Here is a 26,040-nt window from a genome sequence, read left to right as displayed (position 1 = left end):
CAGAGGGACATCTGTAGAAGTACGACAACCAAGTTCTAAGTCTCTAGGTTGAGAACATTAGTTTAAATCAGCGCGGTTAGTGCAGGAAGAATTCATCACTTACTAGTACTTCCACTAACAAACGTCGATCCAACACTGATTATTGAGATTCAACATCCTACCGTCGTCGCAGACGCTACTTCACAAAACGTAATGACATAAAGAATCGTTACCAGACGCACAAACGAATGGGAGAAAGAGAGAAAATCCAAATCCTCATCCCAAAGTAGTACAGAGTGACAATGAAGACCTACGCGTAATCGATGTATTGTATATGCGAGACCAGTAGCAGAAACAGAAATCCACTTCTACATTAACTTCTATCCTATTCCAACCAGCTCGTTGCTTAGAAGCATTCTGAAGAAAATGAAGGATCAGGACGCAGTCTGACATAAAAAATTGTAGGCACTTACTGCGGTGAACGATACCAGGACCGCTTTCGTCGTACTCCTGCTTCGAGCACCACAAGTTCTGGAACGTGGAGAGCGATGCGAGAATAGAACCACCAATCCAGACGGAGTATTTGCGTTCGGGAGGAGGAGCAACGATCTTGACCTGTACAAGATATTAAGTCGGCAGTTGCCTATACATTGAGATGCACTGACCTTCATGCTGGAAGGCGGAGAGCGACGTCAGCTCCTTCTGCATACGGTCAGCAATACCAGGGACTCGTTGTACCGCCAGAGAGGACAACGTTTCCGTAAAGGTCACGACGGATATCAAGATCACACTTGAAGATGGAGTTGTATCTGCATTTGTCATTGAGCGACAAGAATAGAAGACGTAGTAGTGAACATACGTTGTCTCGTGAATACCAGCGGCTTCCAATCCCAAGAAAGCCGGTTGGAATAGTGCCTCAGGAGCACGGAACCTACGAGAAACATCAGTTATACACGTACTACCACAATAGTGCAAGATGAACGCACCGCTCGTTACCGATGGTGATAACCTGTCCATCGGGCAATTCGTAGGACTTCTCCAGGGCACTGCTCGCGCAGCGGTCTGCAGCTCCTGCTCGAAGTCAAGGGCAACATAGCACAGCTTCTCTTTGATGTCCCGGGACAATTTCCCTCTCGGCCGTGGTGGTGAAGGGGTATCCACGCTCCATCAAGTTCTTGATCAAGTACTCGGTCAAATCACGACCAGCGAGGTCGAGACGGAGGATAGCATGAGGAAGAGCGAAACCTTCATAAATGGGCACGGTGTGCGTGACACCATCACCGGAATCCAGGACGATACCAGTGGTACGACCGGAGGCGTACAGAGACAAGACGGCCTGGATAGCGACGTAAAAGGCAGGGGCGTTGAAGGTCTCGAACATAATCTGGGTCATCTTCTCCCTGTTCGCCTTGGGGTTGAGGGGCGCCTCCGTCAATAGAACTGGGTGCTCCTCAGGGGCGACACGGAGTTCATTGTAAAAGGTGTGATGCCAGATCTTTTCCATGTCATCCCAGTTCGTGACGATACCGTGTTCAATGGGGTATTTCAACGTAAGGATACCTCGCTTAGATTGTGCTTCATCACTGTATCGCTAAGATAAGCGGCGTAGATGCGAGAAAAAGTTGAGCACGGACCCAACATAGGAGTCTTTTTGGCCCATTCCGACCATGACACCCTGGTGACGAGGGCGACCGACGATAGACCTAGTTCTGGTGAGTTTCCTGCACGTTATTAGCAAGAAATCGAACTCACGGGAAAACTGCGCGAGGAGCATCATCGCCTGGAGAAAACTGTGATTCAGCGCCAACAGCAACAAGAGAAAGTGAATATCTGTACCAGCAACTGCAAAAAGATCAGTAATAGAGCAAAAGAGGCGTAAAATGGGACGCACAGCCGGCCTTGCACATTCCGGATCCATTGTCAATAACCTGGAAAGGAGATCAACTTGCGCCTGCATCCAAAGGGCGATAAACCGTACAAGTGCTGCGACTTCTTCCTCCATTATGCTAGTGTATATGTTCTGTATCCCGCCGTGAGATAAGGAAAAAGGAGAAAGGAAGGGCTTTACCTTTTGATGGTCGTGGATGAGATGAAAACGGGCAAAGGGCTGAATTCTGCAGTGCCCTGTCGCACGTTATCGGATGGGTTTAGGGCAGGCTTTTATTTCCTTTTTGGGATGTCTCTGGTAGTGTTTCGATGACTCGGCTTAAAGCCGCGCGCCACGCCAGTCAAGCCGAACTAAGTCACGCCGATGTTGCCGAATGACTTCGGCAAAGTCACACCACAGTACCGGCTCGGCGCGGCTTAGCGCGACTTGAAGTTGCCCGAGCTTCGACTTGAGTAAAAAAATACCGAAATGCTATTTTAGGTCGACTTTGATTTTTTCCCGCAATTTCTCCGAAAATTGTGGAATATTACGTTACCTAAAATCTATCGATGAGCTTCCATTTAAAGCAAATGCATGAAGTCATAGCTTGACCGGCTGGAGCGGCGTGACGGCAACTTGGCTTCAAAGCCATCAAAAATTATGACTTAGTGAAGCCGTTGAAGCCGAAGCCGAATGGAGTCGCGCCGAGCCGCGCCAAGTCATGTTATCGAAACACTAGTCTCTGGTGGCGCGCAGCTTCTTTGGCGCTGACCATTGCTGACTTGCGACGACATCGCCTAGGCTGTGCTCAGTTGATTTTTCGGCTTCTATTTGCCAATCTCTGCCATATTTTTGAGTCCCCTCATGCGTGTATCTTGCTTCCTTAAGTTACTCTCTTGGTAGCGAACAAGTTCATGGCTTGGGACGGCAGTGGTACCAATCAAGTTCTGCCAGTGCTGAGCCTGGTTTTCTAGCTCCTACGGCGCCCGGGATTGCGTAAAACTGCGGCATGACATCACCCATGGGGCCTTTGCCGTAAGTGCTTAATCATTCCAAAGGAGGCTGTCCATATCGACATTGGACTCGTAGTCGCAGGGTGGAATGAAATCCAGTCCAACTTCAGCACCTTACTTTAGGTGATGATCACTTTAGCTTACCTTACATACCTAAATATCTGATACACTAAGCAGGGGGAATGAAAAGGCTACGTCGTATACCTTACTATGTCCAGACACATCTGGCAAATTTGTACTTCAAATGCTCAAAATCGAATGAAAAGGGTAATTTACACTGTAGTGAGATTTTGGAAAGAAGAAACAAGACAAGTTAAAGAATTCAGTACATATTCACAAGGGGCTAGTAGCAACGGGATTCCCTCATTGTTTTCACGTCTGGAGCTGCCTCACTTCTGCTTTACCGTTATGAGCATCATATTATACTCACGTGTATAGTGGGTAACGGGCAAAGTACACCTTGCAATCTGGTATACAAAAAGTACTAAATGATACGCCAGCTTAGTACAGATTGCGCTGTCAAACCAATGGGCACTCGGGTAAGGCTGATGGGATTAGAGAAACAAGGGTGGAATGATGCGAGGAATTCCGCATGACATACTAAATTCAAAAGACACGTCATGTTTCTGATGGTAATAGGAATCACTGCGAAATTAAGTGCAAGAAAACGAGTCCACATGGATCTACAAGGTGCAACAGGTCTTCCCCCGCTTCTGTCTATCCTGTCAGTGGCTTGAAGCCCACCATCTACGCAGATCCAAGTCAATATTAGAGGATTTAGAACTATCTCATGGAATACCAGCGAGAGACCAGAGTCACTGAACCTTCCCGGGTATACTACGCACCAAAACATGACGAAGGAAGGAACGGAAGTTGCCGTAGAACTGCCTGCGGCATTTCCCGCATCTCGATCCATCCTTATCAAGTGTGCCAACTACCACTTCAACCGCAACCACCACCATCAAGCTATTTTCAAGAATGCCGCCCGTTAGCAACGTCGCCCACCCTTCACTATTGCTCTCTGCTTGGCGCGTCGCCATCGCATTTGCAGTTCTTCTTGGCTTTGCCCTCACGCTGTACACGCTCTCCTTTTGCTTTCGCACTACGAGCCCGCCTTCACCGCCGCCAGTGTTTTCCTCAGAAAAACACAGTGTCAAGAGACTGTCTTTGCCGTCGAGCGCATATTCGCTTTCACCGCCTGTACCCTGCGTAACCAAAATGGACGATAATGATATCCCCTTCTTTGCGCCCTATCATACGAACATTACGCCTGCGGACCCAAAGCTTCAGCCGGTGACTGGATACTCGCACGGAGTCATGGCCGCTGGTCGTAACTTCTTGGCTGGAGCGAAGAAGAGCAAGGGCGGGCGAATGTTGTCTCTGCGTTAACACGCTGCGACTGTTGGTTTTCTGTGGTAGCTTTTTGGGATATTGGTTGTACTGGTTTTCGTGCGCGCTTCTTTTACATTTATTCATTCCCATCATTTTCATGAATCCCACGCTCCTTCATCACGCCTCATTCATTTTATGTGCATGTCTACTCCACGGTCATAATGATATCATTAGTTCTAGATGGTCGCGAACAAGAGACGATTTTTCCATTGAAGACATCTATGAACAACGCTCAGTTGGCGTGTCTGACTTATCTGCACGTTATCTTCACTGTGCCTTTTCCTCAAAATTCAACCCGGTATGGTGGGCGCATTAGGACCTGGTTCTCGCGTATACCATGCGCTAAACTTCAGTATTATTTAGCGTTCAATCGGAAGACAGAATCAGATCATTTCATGAAATTCGGTTGGTTTCCAACTTGTCGGTAGGGCTAGCACTAATCAACATGTGTCATCTGTAGTGCTTTCAGAACTCATCTACAGGGTCTTCCGTACATCCCGTTCTTTAAGGTCATCTCTACCTGCGCCAGTCAGATTCAAAGGCATATATCCACCTCCTTCCGCCGGACAAGCACTGCCGGATGGTATCTTGATGCGGGTAAGTACTCTAGATCCCCTGTCCGAATCAGACGGCCATCTCTATGGCCGTTTGACCGTCTACCATCAGCTTCGCATACGATTGTGGTCGGAGCCGCTTTTAATTCTGACCGCTAATGGTAGTCGCCCTTTAGCCCTTTTCTTCCTCCGATAAACCGGATCGAAGGCTCCTCGGATTCTCAGCCAATGTGAGTCGGCACCTCATCTTGAGGCAGTGTAGGACTTCGATGCTTTTGGTCCGCAGGTTGATGCACTGCAAATTTTAGGTGTTTTCAGGCTTTCCCGACACATGTGATGCCGTTAATTTACTGGTAGAGCATCGGACAGCACACATGGTGCATCGACCAATAACTCTGCTCCTTGGCGATGATCTATTTTCAGGACCCCGCTATCCTCGCTTTTTCTTTTTCGTTTGGCAAGGATTTACAAGATGAGCATCCCCCCATGTTCTCCGAGATTTAGGCTACACGACTTGTGGTGAGGAGCTTGTCTCCAACCTCGCTGCTCCCTTAAAACGGTAGTGGTTGCCGTGGGTCCTAAATACATCATCTTCTTTCGCTGACTATACATGCAGCGTGTCCTGGTTCGCGGGATCAGTTTGCTTCTTTTTCCTGTCCCCAATTTTGACACTTGGTGATCTACAGGGTCGGATATCTCTCGGAACAGAATACAACCGCTCTTTTGTTTTTTCATTGGCCTGCTCTCCTCGTTGCCAACTATTATATTTAGGGCATCCCATTCGAGTTGGATGACATACTCTCCTTGTTGCGGTGGCGGCTTACAGTCGTATCAACGGTGAATGCTGTAAGCTATGGATATAACGAGCTGCGACGTCTTCGTGCCATTCATTCAGCAAAGTCCTCGGCATTGGAGAGGTTTGCACGGTCGCGGCAGCAGTCTGACGAATCGATGGCCCGCTCTCTAGCCGGATTAAGATTTCTTCCCTTTCCATTGATTCTGGTGGGAATGAGAATCATTTCGCAAGAACCACTGGTGAGAAAATAGTCTCTTGCATTCATTTCATACTAGACATCTGACCTGAAGCGTTCAGAACGGTTCCGGTCCCTCATTGTCAACTCCGCGAGCGAAAATCACGCCATCGGATGCCCGACCCAGGACATGTGTACTGGTTTACCGACGTCTATTTCGAGATGTAGACGTCACCTCTGGTTCTGGACATAATTTAGTCAGACCCAGACTGAATTAAGCTACAGTTGAAGACTTTACGACTCTTCCATCTTTCTAATCCTCTTCATATTGGAGCCGGTGACATGGGCATACTATCTTTGGGACTCACGACCGGGGAATATTCAAATTGATGAGAAAGGCGGCTTGTCAGAGGTTGGCCAAAATTGGGTTGCGTAGATCGAGATAGAGGTGTTGAGGTACAGTAGGCCCATTGTGAATGTCCAAGTTGACCCTTCCCCTCATTCGTGGTCGTTTACGAAGCCACTTGCGCTCCCGGTGTGATGATGGTTAGACCCGATATTTCCAATGTCGGGCTTTAATTTGTGGGGACTACTTTTTTTTTTCACTAACCGTCACGGCGACGACGTCGTCGTCCAAACTGTTCGACGCATACGCCCATTTACCGGGAAATAGAGTCGGCTCATCCGTTGGAATATTTTTGTTACTCGCTTGGCCGATATCCTCCTGGCTAGTTGCCATCAAGCGCGGCTTAGGGATCGAATCGGCTCCGTTCCTTTTCCGGGAACTCTATTGTCGGCGGAGGAGTGGACTCCCTTCCGTTGGAGCTCCTCATCCAACGCTGTTGCGCCCCTGAGGATACCGCCGGACCTTTCCAGCAAGTGCGCTAGAGTTCAGACGCTACTGGACCGCCCCCCCGCCTTGCGCCCAGTCACTCGCGCTCAGAAATTCCTCGACCTTATACGCCTTCGCCAATCTTTATTCCCGTTCCTCTTTCCAGTAGGGGGCACCAGGAGGGGGGCTACAGTGTAACCCCGGATTCTCTCGCTGCGAAGGAAACGAAGGTGCGTCTTCATGTGCTCCTAACTTTGGGGATAAAGGCCCATTCATCTCATTTTGCAGAAAGCGCGCCCTCTTTATGCGCATCGGGGAGGAGGAGGAGGGTGCTCTTCGAACCAAAGGGAGGACGGCAATGCCATCGGATCACAAATGATGCATCAGGTTCGTCATATGAAGCTGGAAGGTGCTCAAAAGTGCCGGGGTCAGGATATTTGCGATAGGCTAATTGAATGGGGCCTCTAATCCATCCTTTCAGCTTTATCGCATTGACAGACAGGATGAAAGACTCTCAAGCTCCAACAGACCAAGTCGGAAAAGAGGATACATGATTTATTGGAGAATAGACTCGTGGAGTAACTGCACGGTAATATCCCGTTTACGTCTGTGCAGTCGGCTGATATGCTGGACAGACAGGACTCGCTGAAAACCTGAGCTATTCAGGTTAGAAAAGAATAAATCAGGGAAGACCCTATCTCTGAAATACCAAGACTCGGAGTTGTTGAAGTCCTTATACCCGCATAAGACCACTACGAAACTCGGGCGGGGTCCTGTGGTCTTGAGGCCTGAACCCCGGGCCCTGGCTGTTGCCCGTATCGATTATTGCACATTACATTGTGAGGCGACACTCGGCATTGCGGCAACTTTGTGTCGTTGAGGCGGTCCTCATGGCAGCAACAGCAACTGGAGCTTCAATAGTAATGTGGCGCGACGCGTTCTAGCGTCTCCCTCGTTCGCGCGGGACGGATTACCATCGACACGAAGTAGACGATATCTGAAACTGCTTAACGAATGATCGGAATTTAAGAATGATACAACGGTAGACTCTCTATTTCTTATTTGTTCTGGTCGCCTTGCCATGACCGCAAGCTTGTCGCCCCAGAGTTTTTAGCACCGTCTACCCGTTTCATGCGATTATTCTGGTAGTATTCTTGGCTCCATCAGACGTTCGATATATCGGATCCAGTTCGTTGTTGATCGGAGTAATGATTCCAATAGTACGGCACCGGTACGTTTATCATGTCATATTTCATGATAATTTGCTTCTTGTTAGGCTTACCCGTTTGTGGAAGTCTGAAGGCCTGGCGTCAAGAAACCAGCGTCTTCATTGAGGTTTAGCGTTACTAATATCCGTTATTTCAAGTTCTTGGTCAACCTCTTGATGTCAGTGCGCCCTCGCTCCGCATCATATCGATCACCTCGTACATGCAGCTGGCGCATCGTCTCTTATAGAAAACATCGCGGATCTTCCCTCGACCCTGACAAAGTACGCATCACAGATCCCGAGCGATGGTGATGATACTCTAGGTCGGTCTATCTATGGGCATCCAAGGAAACCTGTGAAGTGTACAACTGTCAAGGGTCGGAGGCGGAGGTCCTTGGATTTCTCAGCGCTCATTTGCGCCCTGTAAACGGAAGTTCGGATGAGTCAGAGTTGATTAAGCCGCTTTCATTACCGTCATTACCGTTACTGAAGCGGCTTTTCAATTGAATGCGGTAATTATTGATACCCTGGCGATTCATAAAACCTTCTTCCTCCTAGATGATGTCAATAATTTGTGATTCCCAACACGAGGCAGTTTCCGAGGGTACTTCTCCGGGATTGCCTAAGCTGAAAGGTATGTGAGAGTGAAAGGCGAAGAAGGGGCGGCGTCTTTTGACTGTGGCCGAATCCCCACGACATCCAGGGAAGAGAATCTGTGCCCAGATCTTTTACTACGCCTATCGTAGGTCATGAGAAGCCCAGCTGCCAGCAGCTGGCATGATGTTGCATATGCCAGTCTTACTTTGACACTGCACTTTGGCGTGTTTTTCGCACTCGCCGCGATGGAACTCTGATGGTCCAAGTTGGCCGTCTTTGAATAGAGAAAAGCATCGTTATTTATTTAATGGATGTACTCCGCAGTTTACCTATACATCTTACCTACGTATCCAACTTACTGTTTTCCTTCGAAGAAACGCATCATTACTGATAGTACGGATCGAGGAGCGGTGAGACGGCTCCTTACGTTCGCAGGACAGCGGCGATCAATATTAGGGCGAAGTGCCTTTTTCGGTGAACTTCGCCTGATGGATGGGGGTACGAGAGGTTAACGAGCACAGATAAAATATGTATATTACACTGTCAAAACGAGGCGAAAAGAGGGATATGTGGACGTAGGGAATAATGCAGACGACATTCGTTAGAAAGGGAACGCCCGCGATAGGCACCGTGATCGGGGATAAATACAAACAAATACGGGAATTGCCGAATCCAGTGAAGGAATCAAGCAGTCGGAGTTTACCACCACATTTAAACTTGCCATGAATCTGGCCTTCTCTTCGTCCTACATCGTCCCGCCGTCTTTATCCATGCAGCATGCCCCCCTTCTCTCTTTACCAGCAGAACTCATCGAGGAAACTGCGCTCTATGTTGCTTGTTCGACGTTGGCAGGCCGTCCGAATTCTATTCGTTCATTTTCGTCTGACATGCAAGGCCATTAACAAGGTCTTTTTGTATTCAAAATGCTATCCACAGGTCGATTTTCAAGAGGAAATTTAGTCACAGCGCCGTAGCTAGACGATCGTTCGAGCCCACGTCGAAAGAATATCGCCAGCTGCTTCAACTGTACGACGACAGTCTGCAGTTTATCGAGGAGCGACGGGGCCCTCGATGGAAGGAACCTGTGGATGCTGATCATATGTCGACAGAAGAGGTCCTCTGGGTGCTGACGTTCATGTGTTTGGATGACGACGGTGCCAACACCCTCCAGCTGAACACCGTCGGTGGCGTACGAATGGATTCACGAACTCGTCACCAAGCGTTTGCATGACGGTGCGAGTGATAATGGTGGATGGCCGCTCGACAACTGCAGGAATTCTTTGGCATTATGGGTGTTTCTGGTCCCTGTCGACTAAAGGTATGTTTCTTGCGATATCGAACTCTTTTTTCCCCCTGATGTTGTTATATATAGAGCGAATCCTATCTGAACCAGAAGATGTTTCTGACAGAATTGTCAACTTGATCCTTCCCTTCGTTACCATCCCCTTCCGGTACCCCATGGCCTTTGCACCCTCCCAATCACTTTACCCTCCCACTGGTTTTCCCAGTCTGGCCGACTTCTCCAATGCAAATACCAGTGCCCGTATACCCTTCCGTACACGCCAAACCCACCTTCTCTCCGTTCTTACTCCCCATGGCCCCTTCCCCATCTACCGTTCTACGGACCCGATTTGGCTCCAGGTGTACTTTACCAGGCGCATAGAAGTAACGTGGCCCCTCATCACTGCAGCGGCGAAGTTGCTACTTTGCGAGGAGGGAGAGGTACGCGTTGGGCATGATGCCTACTCTTCCTAGAGATCGCGCAGATGCTATACAGAGGGGAATGACAGGCGCCACGCAGGCCGATATCATCGAGATCAATCGGAATCGATTGGGTGGGTCCCAACGGTAAGGACGGCGGCACGAAATTGCCCGACAGCGTCACGAATGTCGGTCCTGATGGCATTGATGAACGGTCGCAAGCCAGCAGGCTGTACGATGCAGACTGGTACCGGCTGCGGTTATGTGGGAACGTCTGGGCTAACAGCCATGGTGATGACGATGAAATCTGGAGACGCGTTAAACTGGGCAAGAAAATGCTGGTCCGACAGGGAAATGGGGACTCGAAGGTTAAAGTTTCGACGCGGGGACGTGTATACTCTCGGCTCGTTAACGGGATTGTGGGCTTGGACGTATGCTGGTAGGTGTTCATTTCATCTGCTCGTGGTTGGGCTGTGTGTACCTCTTGAAACGACAGAACGTTACGGTTCCTGCCCCCGTTTTATGCCTATTACCGCGGTGATGACGCGCTGGCATCGCCCGGAGGAATAGTTTGGCGTTCACGACTGGGTGGCAAGCCCGCCTGCTCGACAGATATTCCCCGGGGAGTCGTGCTGGGGGAAACACACAGCCCCCTCCCTGGTTTCGTTCTCAATATGTTTTACTGACCTGTCACCATTCTAGATTCCAAACGAACAAGCTCTTGCTCAACTTCTGATGGTCCAGAACCCGAATCCCCAGCAGCACAACGGTCATCCTGTACCTCTACCCGCAGGTTTCGACGAAATGCTACTGTCGCTCACGAATCGGCCCCATATATATGAGATTACAAGAGTTCGTATCGTATGCCGGCGGCGATATCGTTCCTTCTGGTGCACGCGGACCACAGCCGCTGTCCTTTTATGAAGATGCCGAGGGAGATGAAGAGGAAGAAGAGGAAGAAGACATGGACGATTCGCCCGTTCCCGAGATCACCGACCAGCGGCTACTCGAAGAGTTCGACCAGGGCCTACAGAATGCCTATTTCCCTGATGGCGTCACGGAGGAATCCTTCAAGGGAACGTACGATGGCACTGGCATGCGTATGATTTGCGGTGGGAAGGAGTACGTCTACCATAAACTGGGAGGTACACAGCACGATCCTGATTCGTGTGTTGGTGTGTGCGATGAGGGAGAAGCAGGCGATGCCTGCGTGGTCGGAGGAGGAGCACCCGGCGGATATGGTCCCTCTGCCTCCTTGTACGGGCGTGCAGGACGTGATTGTGACGGGCTCGACGGATGATAGACACGGGCAAGCGTGGAACCACTATGTGTACTACGGTCGCGTGCGACGATGGGATGGGATGATTGGGATTCTGAGGGTCCCGCGAGATAGAGGGCTGGGCAAGTGGTTCTTCTATGGATATATTGTGGGTGGGAAGAACTTTGTGGGGAACTGGAGGATTACGCATGAGGATCCGGGATGCCGACGGTTGAAGGAGCGTTTTGTTTATCGAAGGTGACGGAGGAGTGATTGAATATTGAGTATTTACTATATACCCTGTGAACTTTGGAGACCTGTTGTTGTAATTTTTATTGTACTGATTTTGTTTTAATGCTATTGAAAGCATTGGCTATTTTGTATCAGCATAATCTGGATGGCAAGCTGCTTATGATATCCATTTTTGAAAGAACACGAGAACTCGTGAGGGAAGATTTGCACGCGTTACGATGTATTTCGACCTCGGTGGGATACTTGACTGACAACGCCGAGGTACGAAATTTTATTATTACCGTGTACATCAGCAGGTCAAAAGACTCAAAGATCTGGGTTTCGGTTAATGGAATCTGGAAGCGGAGTTGGTATCCGGTTCATTCACCGCCGGCACGGGATCACGAGTTGAGTATTACCCTGAATATCAATAAGGTCGGAGTGTTCACGATGATGGCGGTTAGAATTTGTCTTTCCGGCGGCTGCTCTGAACCGCGGGCGGCTGGCCGCTGGATGTTACCCTGACGCTTATGGCTGTCAAACTTGTGTATAGGGTGGTACTGAGGTGCGTAGGTAGAGAAAAGTTAAGCGCTCCGAGGCGGAGAAGGCTTCGCGTTGACGTCTTTCCATGGAATCCAAGGCCTCTTCCCGCAGCCATCTTATCGTGTAGGTGTGAGGTTCCCGCGAGCCTAGATCAGCACGTAAAAACGTTTGCTACGCGACTAAAAAGTCCATTTACCACGCTTCGCGGCCCAGTTTCCCCCATATTTTTAGCTGTGCGACATGGATGTTCCTGGTTCGCAAAGTTCCTCTCTAAGTCCTGGTGACCCTGACCACGGATGTTGGTTGCTCCACAGAAAATGAGAACGAAACTCCGCGAGCGCGGGGACGTTTAACGGGACCGATGCTGTGATATGTATGAACGGAGAATGTACAGGGCGTGAGAAACGTAGTTACTTCAGATACCGCAGAGGATCTTTGATTATAAGAGCGTGTGAGACGGGGAGGTTCTATAGAGTTATTTTTGTACTAACGGTTGACAAGAATGCCGGTAAAATTTACGGGAACGGAGGCTGGGATTGCCGTACAATGCTGTCAGAGGAAGTCCGATAGATTCCCCACCTCTCCGTAACATATTTTACGGCCCTGGAATACACGAAGTAATGAACTTCTCGATCCGAGGCACATGATGAGTCGATCGCCGTGAATATGAGAGAAGGCCGAAGTAAGATAGGGTAAACAGAATACTAAGTGGCGTGGTTATCGAAGGCACAACGACCACATGACATAGGCGCAATGATTTCTGATTAGTATCCAAACGAATCACTGGTACAATTTGTGGCTACTCCTTCTTGGGCTTTGGCTTCTTTCCTCCCAGAGAGTACCATATGGTCCCTAAGAGAACCATAGCCGCACCGGCCCACAAAAGACGCATATCAACGTTGTTAGTCGTCTGGCGCATCGCTACGCTCAGAACAAGGCTAACAGCTTTGCGGACAACGAGAACGAGTGTGACGGTAAGTGAATTAACCCGCGTTGTCAAGCGGTTCACACCGGAGACGCAGACGAGCTGCGTGAGAGTGTTGAGGAGGAGGGCAGGGTAAGCGGTGGGTATCAATATAGATGATATCTTTGGCCCAGCGTGGATAAGGTGAAATTGCGTTGCAAGGTCATTTCGAAGGAGAAAAAACATGGGAAGGGCTAGGAAGTGGAGGTAGAACATGGACTCTTTCCATGCCGACGCGCCGGAGTATTGGGAGTATGTGTGGTCCTGGACGAGACCGAGAAAGCCAGAGAGGATGAGGGCTAGCGATAGAATGCATATGCCTGTCAGATATGTGTTGAGGCCCATATTAGAATCATTGGAAGATGAATTGGATGCGGATAGCGTTGTACAGACCACACCCAGTGTGACGAGAAGGACGGATAAAACTTGGTGTATATTGTACCTAAGATTCATCAGATAATATGACATTGTGAGCAAAGAGAAAATGCATACTTTTTACGAGCGACAGACCACCCTAGTATCATGCTAACAACCAAGCCCCCGCTCCGGAATATTATATGCACAGACATAGGTATCTGGTATGCAAAAGCGGCATTGTTCAAGAGGGATATGATATAAAACAGAGCAACCTGAATAAGATAACGAGAGATGGGAATTCTAGTTGGTGCAAGACGAGGTCCGTAAGAGGTCCAGATGATATGCTTTGGGAGACCGTATAATGAAATGATAGAGAACTGGAAAAAGGTAATGAGGGATCCAGCGGAGGGGTAGTCGGAGGTAAGCTGCTCAAGGCTGACGGCATTGCTGCAGCACCCGCCAAATACGAGGCCCAGCGTCGCCAGCCAGTCGTACATTGTCGTGGTCGTGTCTAAGTCGTGAATTCCTCGTGGTCGTCGTGGTCCAGGAGTGTAACGTGTCACATCACATGATGAGCGCGTTATTTGTCTATATTTTTCACATATAAGAAGGCCTTCGTCGGCTGTCGTTCGTCCCGCCTTTCTTTCCTTCCCTTCCACATCCCTCTTGCCCGCTTGCTGCTTTATATCCAATATTACGCATAATCTATACATTCTATTCCTCATTCTCTTGTGATGTCGGCTCGTTCGTCCCATCGCCGTCATCCGGCTTCTCTCATCCCAATTTCTGCGCATAACCCGTATCTCGTGAATCTCATGGCTTCCCGAATCTCGCCGGAAATGATAGATTATGTTGCTCGCCAAGCGACAAAAGTCATCCGTCTTGACTGTGACTCGCCTGTCAATGGAACTTCGCGAACATCGTACAAATCGTATTTCGATCCAGCGACCTCGCCGCATTCACTTCGAAATTTCATCGGTCGTATTGTCAAGGAGTCTCATGTGCAGGTCTCGACCTTCATGTCTTCCCTTGTGTATCTTGAGCGACTTCGAAGCAAGCTGCCTACGCTCTCCGAAGGTACGTTGGTGCTTTGGTCACCCTTTTTGCATTACCGCTTACATTGATTTACCTCGACAGGTCTGCCCTGCACAATTCATCGCATATTCCTCGCCACGCTTATTGTGACCGCCAAGTATCTCAACGATTCGTGTCCGAAGAACATCCACTGGGCTAAATATTCGAATCTCTTCACCGTCACAGAGATCAACTTGATGGAGATTCAGCTACTATATCTGCTGGACTATGATCTTCGGTTCAACGAGGAGGAAGCGTGTGCTCTGTTTGCTCCGTACATGTCTATTGTAGCTCGCCAGGCTAGTACGCGAGCGTCTGCAGTCGACAAGGTTGCAAAGGCCAGCAAAGCTAGAGCACTCTCTCAGGAGCAGAATCTCCGACAATCTGCCACATCATCGGAGGACGTTCCTCCTGCGCCATTCCCTGTTTCTCGCCCAATTTCTCTGGTTCGTGGACTCGCTAGACGCCTTTCCATGGCTCACATACGTGCGGATTCCGTTGCCCCCTTGCCTATGCCAACCGCTCTGACATCGAAATCAACGTCGACCACCTCGTCTTCATCAACTTCTTCAAGTGATATCTGTTCACTGGTAGATGATACTGGCTCGTCGTCTAGTTCGTCATCTGGAATAAGCTCGGAGTCAGAATCAGAGACCGAAGAACATGTCGAGCCGCGCGTCTACTCAAGCTCGTATGGTGACTACTACCAAGCCCTGACGCAGGAAGAGATGATAGCGCCAGGCAAGAAGCCTTTTCTTCTTCGTCCGTCGCCTGCATATGTGCACAGAAATCATCACATCACTCAGAATCGATCTCGAAAGCCTTCGGATGCGTCCTCTGTACGCACGATAACGGCGCTCTCTCCGACGCAGTGTTCCTCATTTTCATCAATTTCATCGCTCCAGTCACGTCGAAGCTCGGGCAAGCGTTCGGTATCAGGAGCGACGACTATAGCTACTGGTGTCAAGGAGTCATCTATCACGGCTAGCGTGACAATGCCAGCGATTGTAAGGAATGCTGGCTCAGGCGGATTCCTCAGTAGGATGTGGGGCGCTGCAAAGGGTCAAGCGTTGGGACACGAGAAGAGTGCGTCATTGGACTACGATACAACCTACTCCGGGCAAGGGCCGAACACGTTAAAGAAACTTGTGCTTGTGCATTCGAGGGCGGCGAATACGCGAAATGGAGGCACTTTCAACGTTTAGAGAGCACTGCCTTTGGCGACGGCTCGGACGCACGGCTTGGTGTTCGGTACTACGCATCAAAAAGCCAACACTTGGCTCATACTCTCATTTTTCGCATGGACACTGGATTCGGAAAACTCTTTGGTTTATCATCGCTTCGTTAGAAGTGCAAGGACACTACTCATCCTTCATCCTCATTGCTATCGCATCGCATCGCTATCCTATCATTATTCATCAGCATTTGGGACTTTCATCGGGACGTTACTATAGAGGATCATCATACCATTGCTACATAGATACCGTTTATCATCATGTACCATCGCACATTACTATTCTGCTCAGACTAGGCTACATTACTACTCTATGTATTATTCCTTACATTATATACTACTTAGATACTTCCTGTACACGTCAATAAAGACAAAAATGAAGGCATAGCCATGAGTGTACGGTGTGACGGGTGAAGGCCAGGCGCCCTACGGGTGAAAGGCAAAAGACAAGAAACGCGACTCTGTCATGTCTGGTTATATTTTCTTCAGCCGCGCTATAAAAATTTCTCTACTTTGTTAATATGTTGCAAATTCGAACGCTCATAGTACGCCGATGGTAGATCGATTATCTACCATGACCAACGTTTCCTCTTGTATCCTTGGCAGCCGAGCGAGCCGCGTCTTTATCGACGTGAAGGCGGAATGCCGTACATGAACTTGAAGCAAGTGTCCATACTAGGTGGTTGACTCGCGTGGCAGGACAGGAAATACCGCCCTGAGGCGGATGTGGCGCGGCATGTATCAAATTATGGAAAGTACAGGGAAACAGTAAGAGCTCATAGAGAGTACTAGCAGCTGCCTGCTTTATGATAGCAGTTCATAAGGGCGGAGAGTCTGTTGAAAAACGTCTGCACAAAGTCCTGGCGTTGAATACTAAATCGGGATTATGAATCAGATCACTGAGTATGCCCAAAAAGAAAAACGCCGGCGATCACGTGGGCAGGCGCAGTTTTGTTCCTGCCACCATATCGGTAACAACCATTGTTCTCCGGCTCTATAAATTATTCGACATGGCCGTCCTAATATTTATCGGAGCCCCCCCACCACCTTACACTAGAATGGCGACGCGTTCGTTTACTTCACGGCGTCGGAGTGAACGAATCCAGGGAATCCAGGCGCGCCAGTCTCGCGACGACGATTCACCGTTACCGGACCCAGTGCCCTCCACGCCTCCCAACAGTAACAACTTTCCCTCTAACGATGACGAGCGGCGGCTGGATTCCTCCTCTGATGACGATCTCCCTCCGTTTCGGGTACCCATGTCCAACAAACTCCAGAATACCCCATACGGCCATGGAAGCGCGAGCCACTCGGTGATCGAATTGCAGACGCAGGACGGCCAGAACCACAAAGTCGTTGAAGCAGATGCCTATCTCAGGGAGGACCTTCGTCATCGCGTCTTTGTCGATTTCGAGACCTTTCTTATCAACATTCTACTTCTTCCCAACGACTGGCGTGTCTCCCTCAAGCTGCCCATTGATGCTGTGAAGAAAGACAAAGCCTTTCAGCGATTATTCCGGGAGTACATGCGCCTATGTGACACAGTTGGAACGGGCTACGAGAAGGAGAGGAGTCTGTATACTCCTCATGCAGACCTATGTAATCGTGTCATTGACGTGGTTCGACCCAAATCCAAAAATCGACTTTCGAAGAAGGATCTCATTCAGTTTCACCGTATGGACCCTTGTGTCGTCCGAGGGTCAACCGACAAGGTTTCCCCTGACATTGTGAGCATGCTGCGTGCCATCTTCAACAAGCCCAAGAACGCTGCAGCTCGGAATTTTGTCAAAACCATCGGCAAAGCGAACTTCAAGTCAAAGCCTTCAAACGCCAAGTTCATTCCTGGGTGGCCTCATATCATTGAGGTCAAAGAGATGAAAGCTACTGATGATACCATCGACGAAGGTTATGATGCCATCAGACTATTGACCAAAGGTAATATTTTTCTCGCTGGAGCCAATGTCTTGTGTACTGATACTTCATATCAGATGGCAAGGATCCCTTGACGACGAGACCGCAGAAGAAACGTAAATACGCAAAAGATGGACCCGAGGTTGCCGCTTCGGCTGGTCCGCCCTTTGCACAGGAAAGTGAGACTTCACAGGGTGCTTCCCGAGGACGAAAGCGCAAAGCGGACCCTAACAACGAGGTACACGCATGCTCTCTCTGTTCTTGACATTCACTGATAGTATATGTTTAGCAATCTTCGTCAAAATATTCTCGGGTAGCGAAAACAGTATCGTCCAAGGGAAAATTGGCCACCAGCAGGGATCAGAAAGTCCTCGATGAAGATGGCTTCGCGCCAGGGACGGATAGGGCAGAAAAAGCTCGCATTCAGTGTGCGCGCTATGCTCTGCAGATACTGTCAAACGCCGGACTGAGATCCCACGCAATCATAACTCTCATCGACCGCGACCGCATGCAGCTCTCCTACTACGATCGATCCATCATCATTGTTTCCCAAGCCATTGACCTTGCAAACGAAGACGATAAAACGCTTTTCATCGCCATGTTGATAGGATCTCACCGTCTTACGCTCAAACAACGTGGTATCCTTCACCATATCATCGAAGACCCGTATATCACTGATTTCGATCGATTCAACGATAATTCGAAAGATCCGACGATGCTGTTCTCTGGACTTATCATGCACCTTCAGAGGGAAGGCGAGCCCATCAAGCTTACATTGGGCAAAACGGTCTATCGTCAGCGAGGTCTTGTTGGCCGTGATACGTTTGTCGTCCATGCAACATGTGCTGCATGGCCTGGCAGGAAGTTGGTTGTTAAAATCAGCTGGCCGAGTGCCACGCGGATGTCGGAAAAGGTGTTACTCGACATCGCCAAGGCGAAAGCCGCCGAGTTGGCTGGCGAAGGCAAGAAGCACTGGGTTCTAGATCACCTACCGGATATACTCCATGAGCAAGACTTCGAGTTCGATGAAGAGTCGGCGCAAAAGCTAATCGCAAGAATGATGAAGGGCAAGTTCGTCGGAAAAGAGGGCACATACGAAGAGCGCGTTCTTCGTATTACCGTTTTGGAAGAGCTGCTGCCGATCACAAGTCTTGGGAAGGACAGCGACTACGCACAGGTCTTTGTTGATATACTCCAATGTACGCCTTTATTGCTCCTTTTCCGGTATTTCTTGTTTTGACGTTAAATTATAGGTCACAAGTGGCTTTACGACCATCCTCGGATACTTCATCGAGACATCAGCATGGCCAATTTGATGTATCGGATCGACAGCGAGGGGAATATCGTCGGAGTCCTGAATGACTTTGATCTTTCGTCGTTACTTCCCATCGACAAGGCTACGTCCTTCCGTCGCACGGGTACGCCACCTTACATGGCTCTCGATCTTCTTAAAGAGCAAGACGATTCTGGTCCACATCTTTACCGACACGATTTGGAGGCACTATTCTATGTCATGTTGATGATATGCTGTCGTCACTCTATTATCAAAGAACCTCAGCCCCGCGGCGCATCGCAATTGGAAGAGATCCCTAAAACCTTTTCGCAGTGGTTTGATCGGGGGATGTCTTGGGACATCTTGGGAAAACTCAAGAGATCCTTCTTCAGTGATGAAGAACCCATTCCTGTATCTGCAAGCTTCAAAGCCTTCCGTCCTTGCCTCACAGCCCTTCGCCGTGCGTTTTCGGAAGGGTTCTTCGCACGTGCGAGATCGATGGAGGAGCCTTTCAAGGTGGACCAGAGCGAAAGGGATGAATTCGATTTCGATAATACTCAACCATCCTCCGAGTCTGTGCAGGGGCCATCACAAACACCATTTAATGAAGAGACCCTAGGTGGATTTATATCATATGGGGTGTTCCTCACCAACATGAGGAGATTCAAAGGGGAAGGGCTCACTTTGAAGAACAAGGAGCCCCCCGCAGTGGCGTCTTCGTAGATGATACCGCTAATTCAATCGCTGTACTTGTGATCTCACTATTAAAGACCAATTCCTTTTGTATTGGTTACGGTTCACCAGATATGAGTGTGGGATACTGATAATCGTACTTATCACCAAGATGGACAGTCATACTGAAGTCTCAGACGCGAGAAGGCATGACTTAAACCTTGAATTCTCTAAGTTAACAGAAAGTTGTGAAGGTTCAACGTTCAAGTTCAATTGCCGCACATCTACCGGCTGCATCACGTGAGGTGACCGACGCGGAATTCAGTGAGTTTAACGTCCAGTTGAAGATTACTGTTTAAATAACATCGAACCAACACCCATACATTCCGAGCGACTTCATATTGTTAAAATCAAAGAGGCGAAAGCTTCCAAAGGAAACAGACTGGAGTGAGGCCCTTTTATACATGTCGAGATAACACCAGGTCGCGCTAAGTGTGCAAAGTCGCGTTGGAGACACGATGAGACACGAGAAGGCGAGTCGCGGCGTGCATCCGTGACTCCATCACGTGGTGTGACTGACGCGAATGAAGCTGGTCCACCCATTAGAATTGCGACAAAATGTATCATGGCACACCTAGTGAAGAGCGTTGATCAGCAAAAAGCTGAAGTACAACAAAAACACTTTACTGTATTCTGAGATTAATCACAAGGAAGCAGGAAAAAGATAAACATGTGAATATTTAGGGAATACAAGGAGATACAGTGCGCATGGATGAGTGATAGTATAACATGAACTTGATAGATCCTGAGATATAGAACGTAGATGCAAATAAAAGGAGAATGCCACACATTAGCTGGAATGAAATTCTAAACAGTCGAGGCAGGTGATAGTATCGCTAGGAGTGAAATCAGTGTATTGGCAGAAAACGATATAAAATTGTAGCACCTTTGAACGTTTTCAACACAACAGTCACGACATACCACTCTCCCACAGCTTGTGACTTCTTCTTCACCGTCGCTGTCCTTCCTGGACTCCGATTTGCCACCGACCTCGCTATCGTTGTCGGCGGGTTTCTTCCTTTTATGGGATTGCGGCAGAGGAGATGGAGGCGGATTCGTGGTCGTTGTTGTCATTAGATTTGTGTTTGGTGCATTGAGCGCTAGGGCTGACCGGGATGGCGACAAAGATGCTGTCGGTGGCGACGAGGGTGGTCGATGTGCGGTACATTTTCGGGAACATATCACACATGTCGAAGAACCACATCTGAATAACATGTAGTCGTATCCCTTCAGATACCCAGAAGACCCACCTTGAGCATAATATTGCACACGACGTACGCGTGTTAATTGCACGATTACAAGCAATGCATACGAGACCGCCGGCTGGGATATCCTTGACTTGTTCCAAGGACGTCGATGTCTGCTTCGACGACAGCAACGATATCCGCCGTCTTTTGTTCATAGTACAGGAAGAGGAGTGGTATGGCTACTGCCACGATGTCGCGATTCAGAATCTAAATGCAAAAAGATCCATCATGGTTGCCGTAAATTTGCCGGCCCGATTTATGGCTTTTGCCAAATAAAGTACAACAATAAATCAGTGTGCATTATTGGACTTGCTCTCCAATCCTTGCCTTGGTGGACCTTTCCAGGTTTTGAAATGTTTAAATCCTCTAATAGGTCTTACTCGAAGCGATGCAAAGTTATGGCGTCACGGTCTTGCCCAATGCGCTACACGCACCACGTGACATAGGCACGAATGTCGGACCGCTGCGGAAAGCCGGGCCGCTGACTTACCAACCTGTCATCTGGACCACTGGGTATCTTTCTGTTTTCTTTATGTTTTTCCTCGCCAAGGTTGCTGTACTGGGCTTGTCCTTGCCATTACTTGTAAGGGCGATTTCTCCGCTCTTCGCTGTGCAGAACGATGCGTACGACGCCGGACTTTTCACCCCACTGGAGGATTTGGACCTGCTCTCTTATTCAAAGTTCACTGCCTTGAGTCATCCGGCTTTTCCGAATTACAACGTCAGAATCAAGAAGACTGCCTTTTGCGATGATACTGTTGCGTGCGTCTTGCTAGATACTCTATCTCATCGCGTCGTCTGAGGGACTGTACTAGGGCTTATACGGGATACATCGACATTGAAGCAAGGCATCTCTTCTTCTATTTCTTTGAGAGCAGGAATGACCCGGATACCGACGATGTCATCTTCTGGACGAACGGAGGTACGCGCCCGTCGCTTGGTTCGATTTGTGGACACCATGATACAACTTTTACCCAGGACCTGGTGGCTCTTCAATGCTAGGGTTGTTCATGGAGCTTGGCCCTTGCCGGATTATCGATGATAGAGGACCTATCTTTCACAAAGAGTCCTGGAATTCTAATGCCAACGTCTTTTTCATCGACCAGCCTATTGGTGTAGGCTTTTCTTACGCTGACTATGGCGAAACCGTCGTGAGCAAGTTTAGGATTCTAACATAATCATTACTCACCTTCTCAAGCGCAACACTGAAGAAGCCGCCAAAGATATCGCATCCTTTGTGGCCATCTTCTTCGAGCACTTTACCAAGTTTAAAGGTCGCGGCTTTCACATGGCTGGGGAATCTTATGGCGTAGGGAAATCTTCCTATTTTCTACTTCAAATCTCTGACCTTCGTAGGGACGTTACTTACCGCTCTTCGCTTCTGCGGTGTATGACCAAAATGCATACCTAATCGATGCTGGCCTTACACCAGTCAACTTGTCTTCGGTCATGATTGGTACGTATTTTGAATGTCCATCAGAATAGCAGTTTGAACGCGCTATTAGGAAACGGGTTAACTGAATTCGCTTCCATGACCTTATCCTATTACGACATCGCGTGTACTGCTGCTTCTGTTCCCCCGGTTCTGAATATCTCGTGTGTTTCCCGTGCCTTTCATTCTCAACGTACCCTGACTATCACTCTTAAGAACATGCATTCGCATGAAACAAGTGGTCAGTGGTTTCCACAAATCTTATCTTGTTCGCGTCGTTGATACCGTTCTCCCCAGCTCCCTCGATGCCAGAAGTGGATGAAAGCCGCCTGCATTGACCAGTTTGACAACATCAACTGTGATGCTGCAGTCAGTTTCTGCAATAGTGAACTATCTGATCCGTACTTCAACACGAGTGCGTCTCCAGTCCCATCGATCCTTGTGCTCCCAAACCTTATCATGCTTAGACAAAAACCCATACGATATGAGCGTCGACTGCGATGGACCTATCCAAGAGACTCTCTGCTACCCCGTAACTCAGTACGCTTCCTTATCATTCCTCTATTTGTTCTTCTGAAGCCTTCCAGGAACATATCCGCATACCTGGACCGGCCCGATGTGCGCACCGACCTAGGTGTCGACCCGCACTTTGACGGACAGAACTTCAGTTCCGTCTCCTGGGAGGTATACAACGCTTTCACAGAAAGTATGGACGAGTACCGCCAGACGCAACTGTATGTTGCAGCCCTGCTGGAGCGCAAGGTGCGGGTCCTCGTGTACGTGGGCAACTATGATTTCATATGTAATTGGGTTGGGAACAATGCGTGGACGTTGGCGCTAGATTGGAGTGGGAAGGAGTCGTTTGTAAATGAGGAGCTAAGGGAGTGGTTCGTTGGGGAGAAGACGGCTGGTTTGACGAGGAGCAGCCAGGGTTTGACGTTTGCTACGATTGAAGGGGCCGGCCATATGGTGGGTCTCTCGCATTTGGGTCATTGTGATATTCTAACATATATCAGGTACCTTATGACAAACCCCAGGAAGCTCTAGAACTTGTCAATCGGTGGTTAGAGGGACAGACCTTATAGTTTATAGATCGCATTGACTCGTCTCTAAATTGATACCTCAATTATTGGTGTGTAACTTTATCTCTATATGCAAATGCCGGTGCCCGGATCGGAATATATGTTACGAACATGAAGAACTGATGAACATTAGAATGTTATCATCATCCACCATGGGATCGCTGGAGAATCCGTTTACTAGTTGAATTCTTCCTGTATCTGTACGACAAAATCAAAGCGATGACTAGAAAGTCCTAACGCTGAAACATACCCATGGTCCGCCTTCATCATAACGCTTGGGTGGCCGCTCCCAAAATGTTATCTTCTCTAAAGCCTCCTCGTTTTTGATGGGGAAAACGATGCCAATCTCGTAATTCTTTATCTATACATTTCATAAACAGGTTAGTCTTAAGTTTAAATATACACGAAACTTACATTGAGGACCGGTCTAAAAGCACTCCCAGAAAGAGTTCCCCAAGCCGAAGGGGTGAAATTATGCGATCCTAGGTAGCCCCATCCTATCGGAGCGTCTATCTCTTCGATGTCACTATCCTCGGTCTCAGAGTCATCGACATCAATAGGTTTATCAGATAGTAGACCAATGATCATCTGCGAAGATGATATCAGATCAGGTCCTGCAGATACGTTTTACTTTACCTTGGTATGCATCAAGACTTTTCCTGCGCGACTTTTCGAATCATAGAACTTGTCCCTTGGGAAGTTCTTGCCACTCCATTGGGCTTTTCGGCAAAATATCGTACCGCCGCCTTGCACACCGAGGGCGCTCTCCTGCACAGTCTTCTTGCTTGGAAATATGATCTTGAGTGGGGGATAGGGAAGCTTGGAGCGTTTAGCTTTAGAATCGTCGAGGTAATCTTGGGGGCTCTCCCCTCGCGCTGAGTGGAAGAATTCGTTGACCCACTGGGTGGTGTATGTTCCGATAGAAGAGCCCTATAAAATGTGAGATCGCGCGAATCCTTACACTAAACACTTGCCTGGTATTCCACCTCCAGTTTTCTCGCAGCCTTGCCCTTCTTGGTTCGAAGACCGAGATTCCTTATAGCCATCATGAGTCTCGTGTGACCCGTCCTATACATGGCACGTATTAAGAATTTAGAATCAAAAAGGGTGGGCAACGCCTACAAGGTGACCTCTGGCCAACCGTCATGTTTCCCGGCAAGCGATGGAACCAAATGCACTTTGACCTTTCCAAAGTCCCATCGCGAACGTAAATCCTCAATTTTGCGAAGGGGAAGGTTGGGATGCTAACAGAGAGTCAGGGCAACGTCGTGAACGACATGCATAACCTACCTCCTGTAACATCAGCTCTAGTGGCCGCCTTACATTGACTCTGTGCAGTACCCTTTGCATTATAGCCGGAAAGTCATTCGCTTTGGGGTCGTTCGCAATCGGAGTTCCACGAGGAGGTATATCTTGTAGCCATACCACCTGTGATATAGTTCAAAGTGACACGAAGGCAATCTAAACACAAAACCGTACATTTTCAATGTCTCTGTAGTCAAATGGGACCAGATTCGCTGAGGAGATAACCACGCGTAGCCTACCCGTCTTGTAAAATATCTGCTTTTATTGAATCTCACGTATACTGGTCGTTCAGAAAAACACTCACAATCATAAACTACAGGTGATCGTGGTCAGAAAATGAATGTATACGAGGGATACGACACAAACCTTCATATGCATGCATCCGTAGGGCCCGATAAGCTTGGGCACCGTCTTAATCCAATTTGGAAGAATATTTCGCATCCCCTCTGATTCCCCGTGGGCGACAAAGATCACTGGGACCTCGCGTTCAAAAAATTGGTAGATCCAGGGTATGTCATGAGCGTAAGTGGACAAAATGGCAAAAGATATGTCAGATTTCTACGAAAGCATCTCCTATGTCAGCGTCTAATATGAGGGGGAAAAGAAATTCATACTGGGCCCAAGATTTCTGTTAATCGGAATGTGGCTTTTCTATCCTGCCGAGGCTCTGCGAATCGCGTCGCCGTTGGCCGAATTTCACCTTCGAAGAAGAGCTGATCTGTAAGCGGTATAGGTGCGGATGAGGAGGTCTTCGTATTCTGAGACGTTGAAGGCTCCACAATCTGTATCTCATCATCATCGTCATTCTTTGGCGCCTTTCCCTTCCCAGTGGCTTGCAGATAGCGCTGCTGGCGCTCCCGACGTTCTTTCTCTAGTTGCGCTCTTTCTGAAAGAAAGGAGGATTGAGGAGCCACTACTTCCCGAGTCTTCGGAGGCTCTGCCCGGGGCGCTTTCGTCCCCTGGTGTACCTGCTCATCGTCTTCGTCATCCGAGCTGATCACGATAGTCTCAAGAAAATGCGAAGGTTTGGCTTTGCCTGTTGATTCTTGAAGACTGAGCGCAATGGCTCTTTGTATCTGGTCGTCAAAATTCATGCCGATGATAGTGGTTCAGGAGAAAGAGATTTAATTGGCCACTTGCTGTGACGCGCTTGAAGTCCTGCGCGAGCATCACGTGGGTCGAAGTTTTCCGTTCTTGGGTTCCGAACCTTCTCTAGCCTTGTCTTTTTGCTCTGTAGTGCCAGCGAAGTCGATGGAAGGATAAAGCCAAGCGCCGATTTCGACT

General features: G+C 48.7%; 10 protein-coding genes across 10 annotated transcripts; 5 read left to right on the top strand and 5 right to left on the bottom strand.

Annotated features, from left to right (window-relative positions):
• Positions 1-385: 385 nt before the first annotated feature.
• EV420DRAFT_1646019 (actin 1) lies at positions 386-1,981 on the bottom strand (the record flags this gene model as incomplete). The annotated part of the gene is made up of 12 exons (XM_060477850.1): positions 386-396; positions 453-594; positions 645-651; positions 702-788; positions 839-910; positions 966-1,050; positions 1,141-1,562; positions 1,614-1,682; positions 1,732-1,759; positions 1,816-1,821; positions 1,871-1,907; positions 1,958-1,981. 12 exons carry the CDS (start codon positions 1,979-1,981, stop codon positions 386-388), a joined length of 990 nt encoding a protein of 329 aa, XP_060327892.1.
• Positions 1,982-2,617: 636 nt separating this feature from the next.
• EV420DRAFT_1750054 (uncharacterized protein) lies at positions 2,618-4,350 on the bottom strand (the record flags this gene model as incomplete). Its single annotated transcript, XM_060480311.1, has 6 exons — positions 2,618-2,823; positions 3,004-3,012; positions 3,069-3,083; positions 3,290-3,343; positions 3,705-4,109; positions 4,138-4,350. 6 exons carry the CDS (start codon positions 4,348-4,350, stop codon positions 2,674-2,676), a joined length of 846 nt encoding a protein of 281 aa, XP_060327891.1. The 3' UTR covers positions 2,618-2,673.
• A 1,406-nt stretch (positions 4,351-5,756) lies between these two features.
• On the top strand, positions 5,757-7,265 carry EV420DRAFT_1482397 (uncharacterized protein; the record flags this gene model as incomplete). The annotated part of the gene is made up of 7 exons (XM_060469901.1): positions 5,757-5,840; positions 5,877-5,968; positions 6,509-6,655; positions 6,706-6,838; positions 6,897-6,995; positions 7,090-7,197; positions 7,224-7,265. The coding sequence occupies 7 exons, from the start codon at positions 5,757-5,759 to the stop codon at positions 7,263-7,265; spliced, it is 705 nt and encodes a 234-aa protein (XP_060327890.1).
• A 1,869-nt stretch (positions 7,266-9,134) lies between these two features.
• Positions 9,135-11,633, top strand: EV420DRAFT_1702421 (uncharacterized protein; the record flags this gene model as incomplete). Its single annotated transcript, XM_060479513.1, has 9 exons — positions 9,135-9,292; positions 9,349-9,596; positions 9,653-9,730; positions 9,785-10,134; positions 10,190-10,260; positions 10,292-10,544; positions 10,816-10,965; positions 11,021-11,235; positions 11,303-11,633. The coding sequence occupies 9 exons, from the start codon at positions 9,135-9,137 to the stop codon at positions 11,631-11,633; spliced, it is 1,854 nt and encodes a 617-aa protein (XP_060327889.1).
• Positions 11,634-12,835: 1,202 nt separating this feature from the next.
• Positions 12,836-14,012, bottom strand: EV420DRAFT_704493 (UAA transporter). The gene is made up of 2 exons (XM_060483164.1): positions 13,602-14,012; positions 12,836-13,551 (listed from the first exon to the last, which is right to left on the bottom strand). The coding sequence occupies exons 1-2, from the start codon at positions 13,961-13,963 to the stop codon at positions 12,945-12,947; spliced, it is 969 nt and encodes a 322-aa protein (XP_060327888.1). The 5' UTR covers positions 13,964-14,012; the 3' UTR covers positions 12,836-12,944.
• A 188-nt stretch (positions 14,013-14,200) lies between these two features.
• On the top strand, positions 14,201-15,879 carry EV420DRAFT_1311808 (uncharacterized protein; the record flags this gene model as incomplete). The annotated part of the gene is made up of 2 exons (XM_060468583.1): positions 14,201-14,543; positions 14,604-15,879. The coding sequence occupies 2 exons, from the start codon at positions 14,201-14,203 to the stop codon at positions 15,743-15,745; spliced, it is 1,485 nt and encodes a 494-aa protein (XP_060327887.1). The 3' UTR covers positions 15,746-15,879.
• An 839-nt stretch (positions 15,880-16,718) lies between these two features.
• Positions 16,719-19,775, top strand: EV420DRAFT_704485 (uncharacterized protein). Its single transcript, XM_060483163.1, has 4 exons — positions 16,719-17,709; positions 17,763-17,923; positions 17,975-18,884; positions 18,939-19,775. Exons 1-4 carry the CDS (start codon positions 16,785-16,787, stop codon positions 19,679-19,681), a joined length of 2,739 nt encoding a protein of 912 aa, XP_060327886.1. The 5' UTR covers positions 16,719-16,784; the 3' UTR covers positions 19,682-19,775.
• Positions 19,776-20,254: 479 nt separating this feature from the next.
• Positions 20,255-21,189, bottom strand: EV420DRAFT_1559955 (uncharacterized protein). Its single transcript, XM_060473796.1, has 3 exons — positions 20,941-21,189; positions 20,577-20,894; positions 20,255-20,526 (listed from the first exon to the last, which is right to left on the bottom strand). Exons 1-3 carry the CDS (start codon positions 21,090-21,092, stop codon positions 20,481-20,483), a joined length of 516 nt encoding a protein of 171 aa, XP_060327885.1. The 5' UTR covers positions 21,093-21,189; the 3' UTR covers positions 20,255-20,480.
• Positions 21,190-21,469: 280 nt separating this feature from the next.
• Positions 21,470-23,454, top strand: EV420DRAFT_1273992 (serine carboxypeptidase; the record flags this gene model as incomplete). The annotated part of the gene is made up of 11 exons (XM_060467800.1): positions 21,470-21,699; positions 21,753-21,859; positions 21,916-22,088; positions 22,136-22,246; positions 22,294-22,393; positions 22,443-22,533; positions 22,586-22,610; positions 22,667-22,784; positions 22,837-22,909; positions 22,957-23,338; positions 23,386-23,454. The coding sequence occupies 11 exons, from the start codon at positions 21,470-21,472 to the stop codon at positions 23,452-23,454; spliced, it is 1,479 nt and encodes a 492-aa protein (XP_060327884.1).
• Positions 23,455-23,628: 174 nt separating this feature from the next.
• EV420DRAFT_1646012 (tyrosyl-DNA phosphodiesterase-domain-containing protein) lies at positions 23,629-25,850 on the bottom strand (the record flags this gene model as incomplete). The annotated part of the gene is made up of 11 exons (XM_060477849.1): positions 23,629-23,649; positions 23,702-23,812; positions 23,866-24,039; positions 24,088-24,381; positions 24,438-24,519; positions 24,574-24,695; positions 24,742-24,879; positions 24,931-25,011; positions 25,061-25,069; positions 25,123-25,314; positions 25,371-25,850. The coding sequence occupies 11 exons, from the start codon at positions 25,848-25,850 to the stop codon at positions 23,629-23,631; spliced, it is 1,704 nt and encodes a 567-aa protein (XP_060327883.1).
• Between the last annotated feature and the right edge of the window lie 190 nt (positions 25,851-26,040).

The sequence above is a fragment of the Desarmillaria tabescens genome (assembly GCF_030435595.1).
Source record: "Desarmillaria tabescens strain CCBAS 213 chromosome Unknown EV420scaffold_32, whole genome shotgun sequence".
In the NCBI taxonomy this organism is placed as follows: domain Eukaryota; kingdom Fungi; phylum Basidiomycota; class Agaricomycetes; order Agaricales; family Physalacriaceae; genus Desarmillaria; species Desarmillaria tabescens.
The sequence above is the reverse complement of the archived record's forward strand: the minus strand, read 5'-3'. Positions and strand labels throughout refer to the sequence as shown.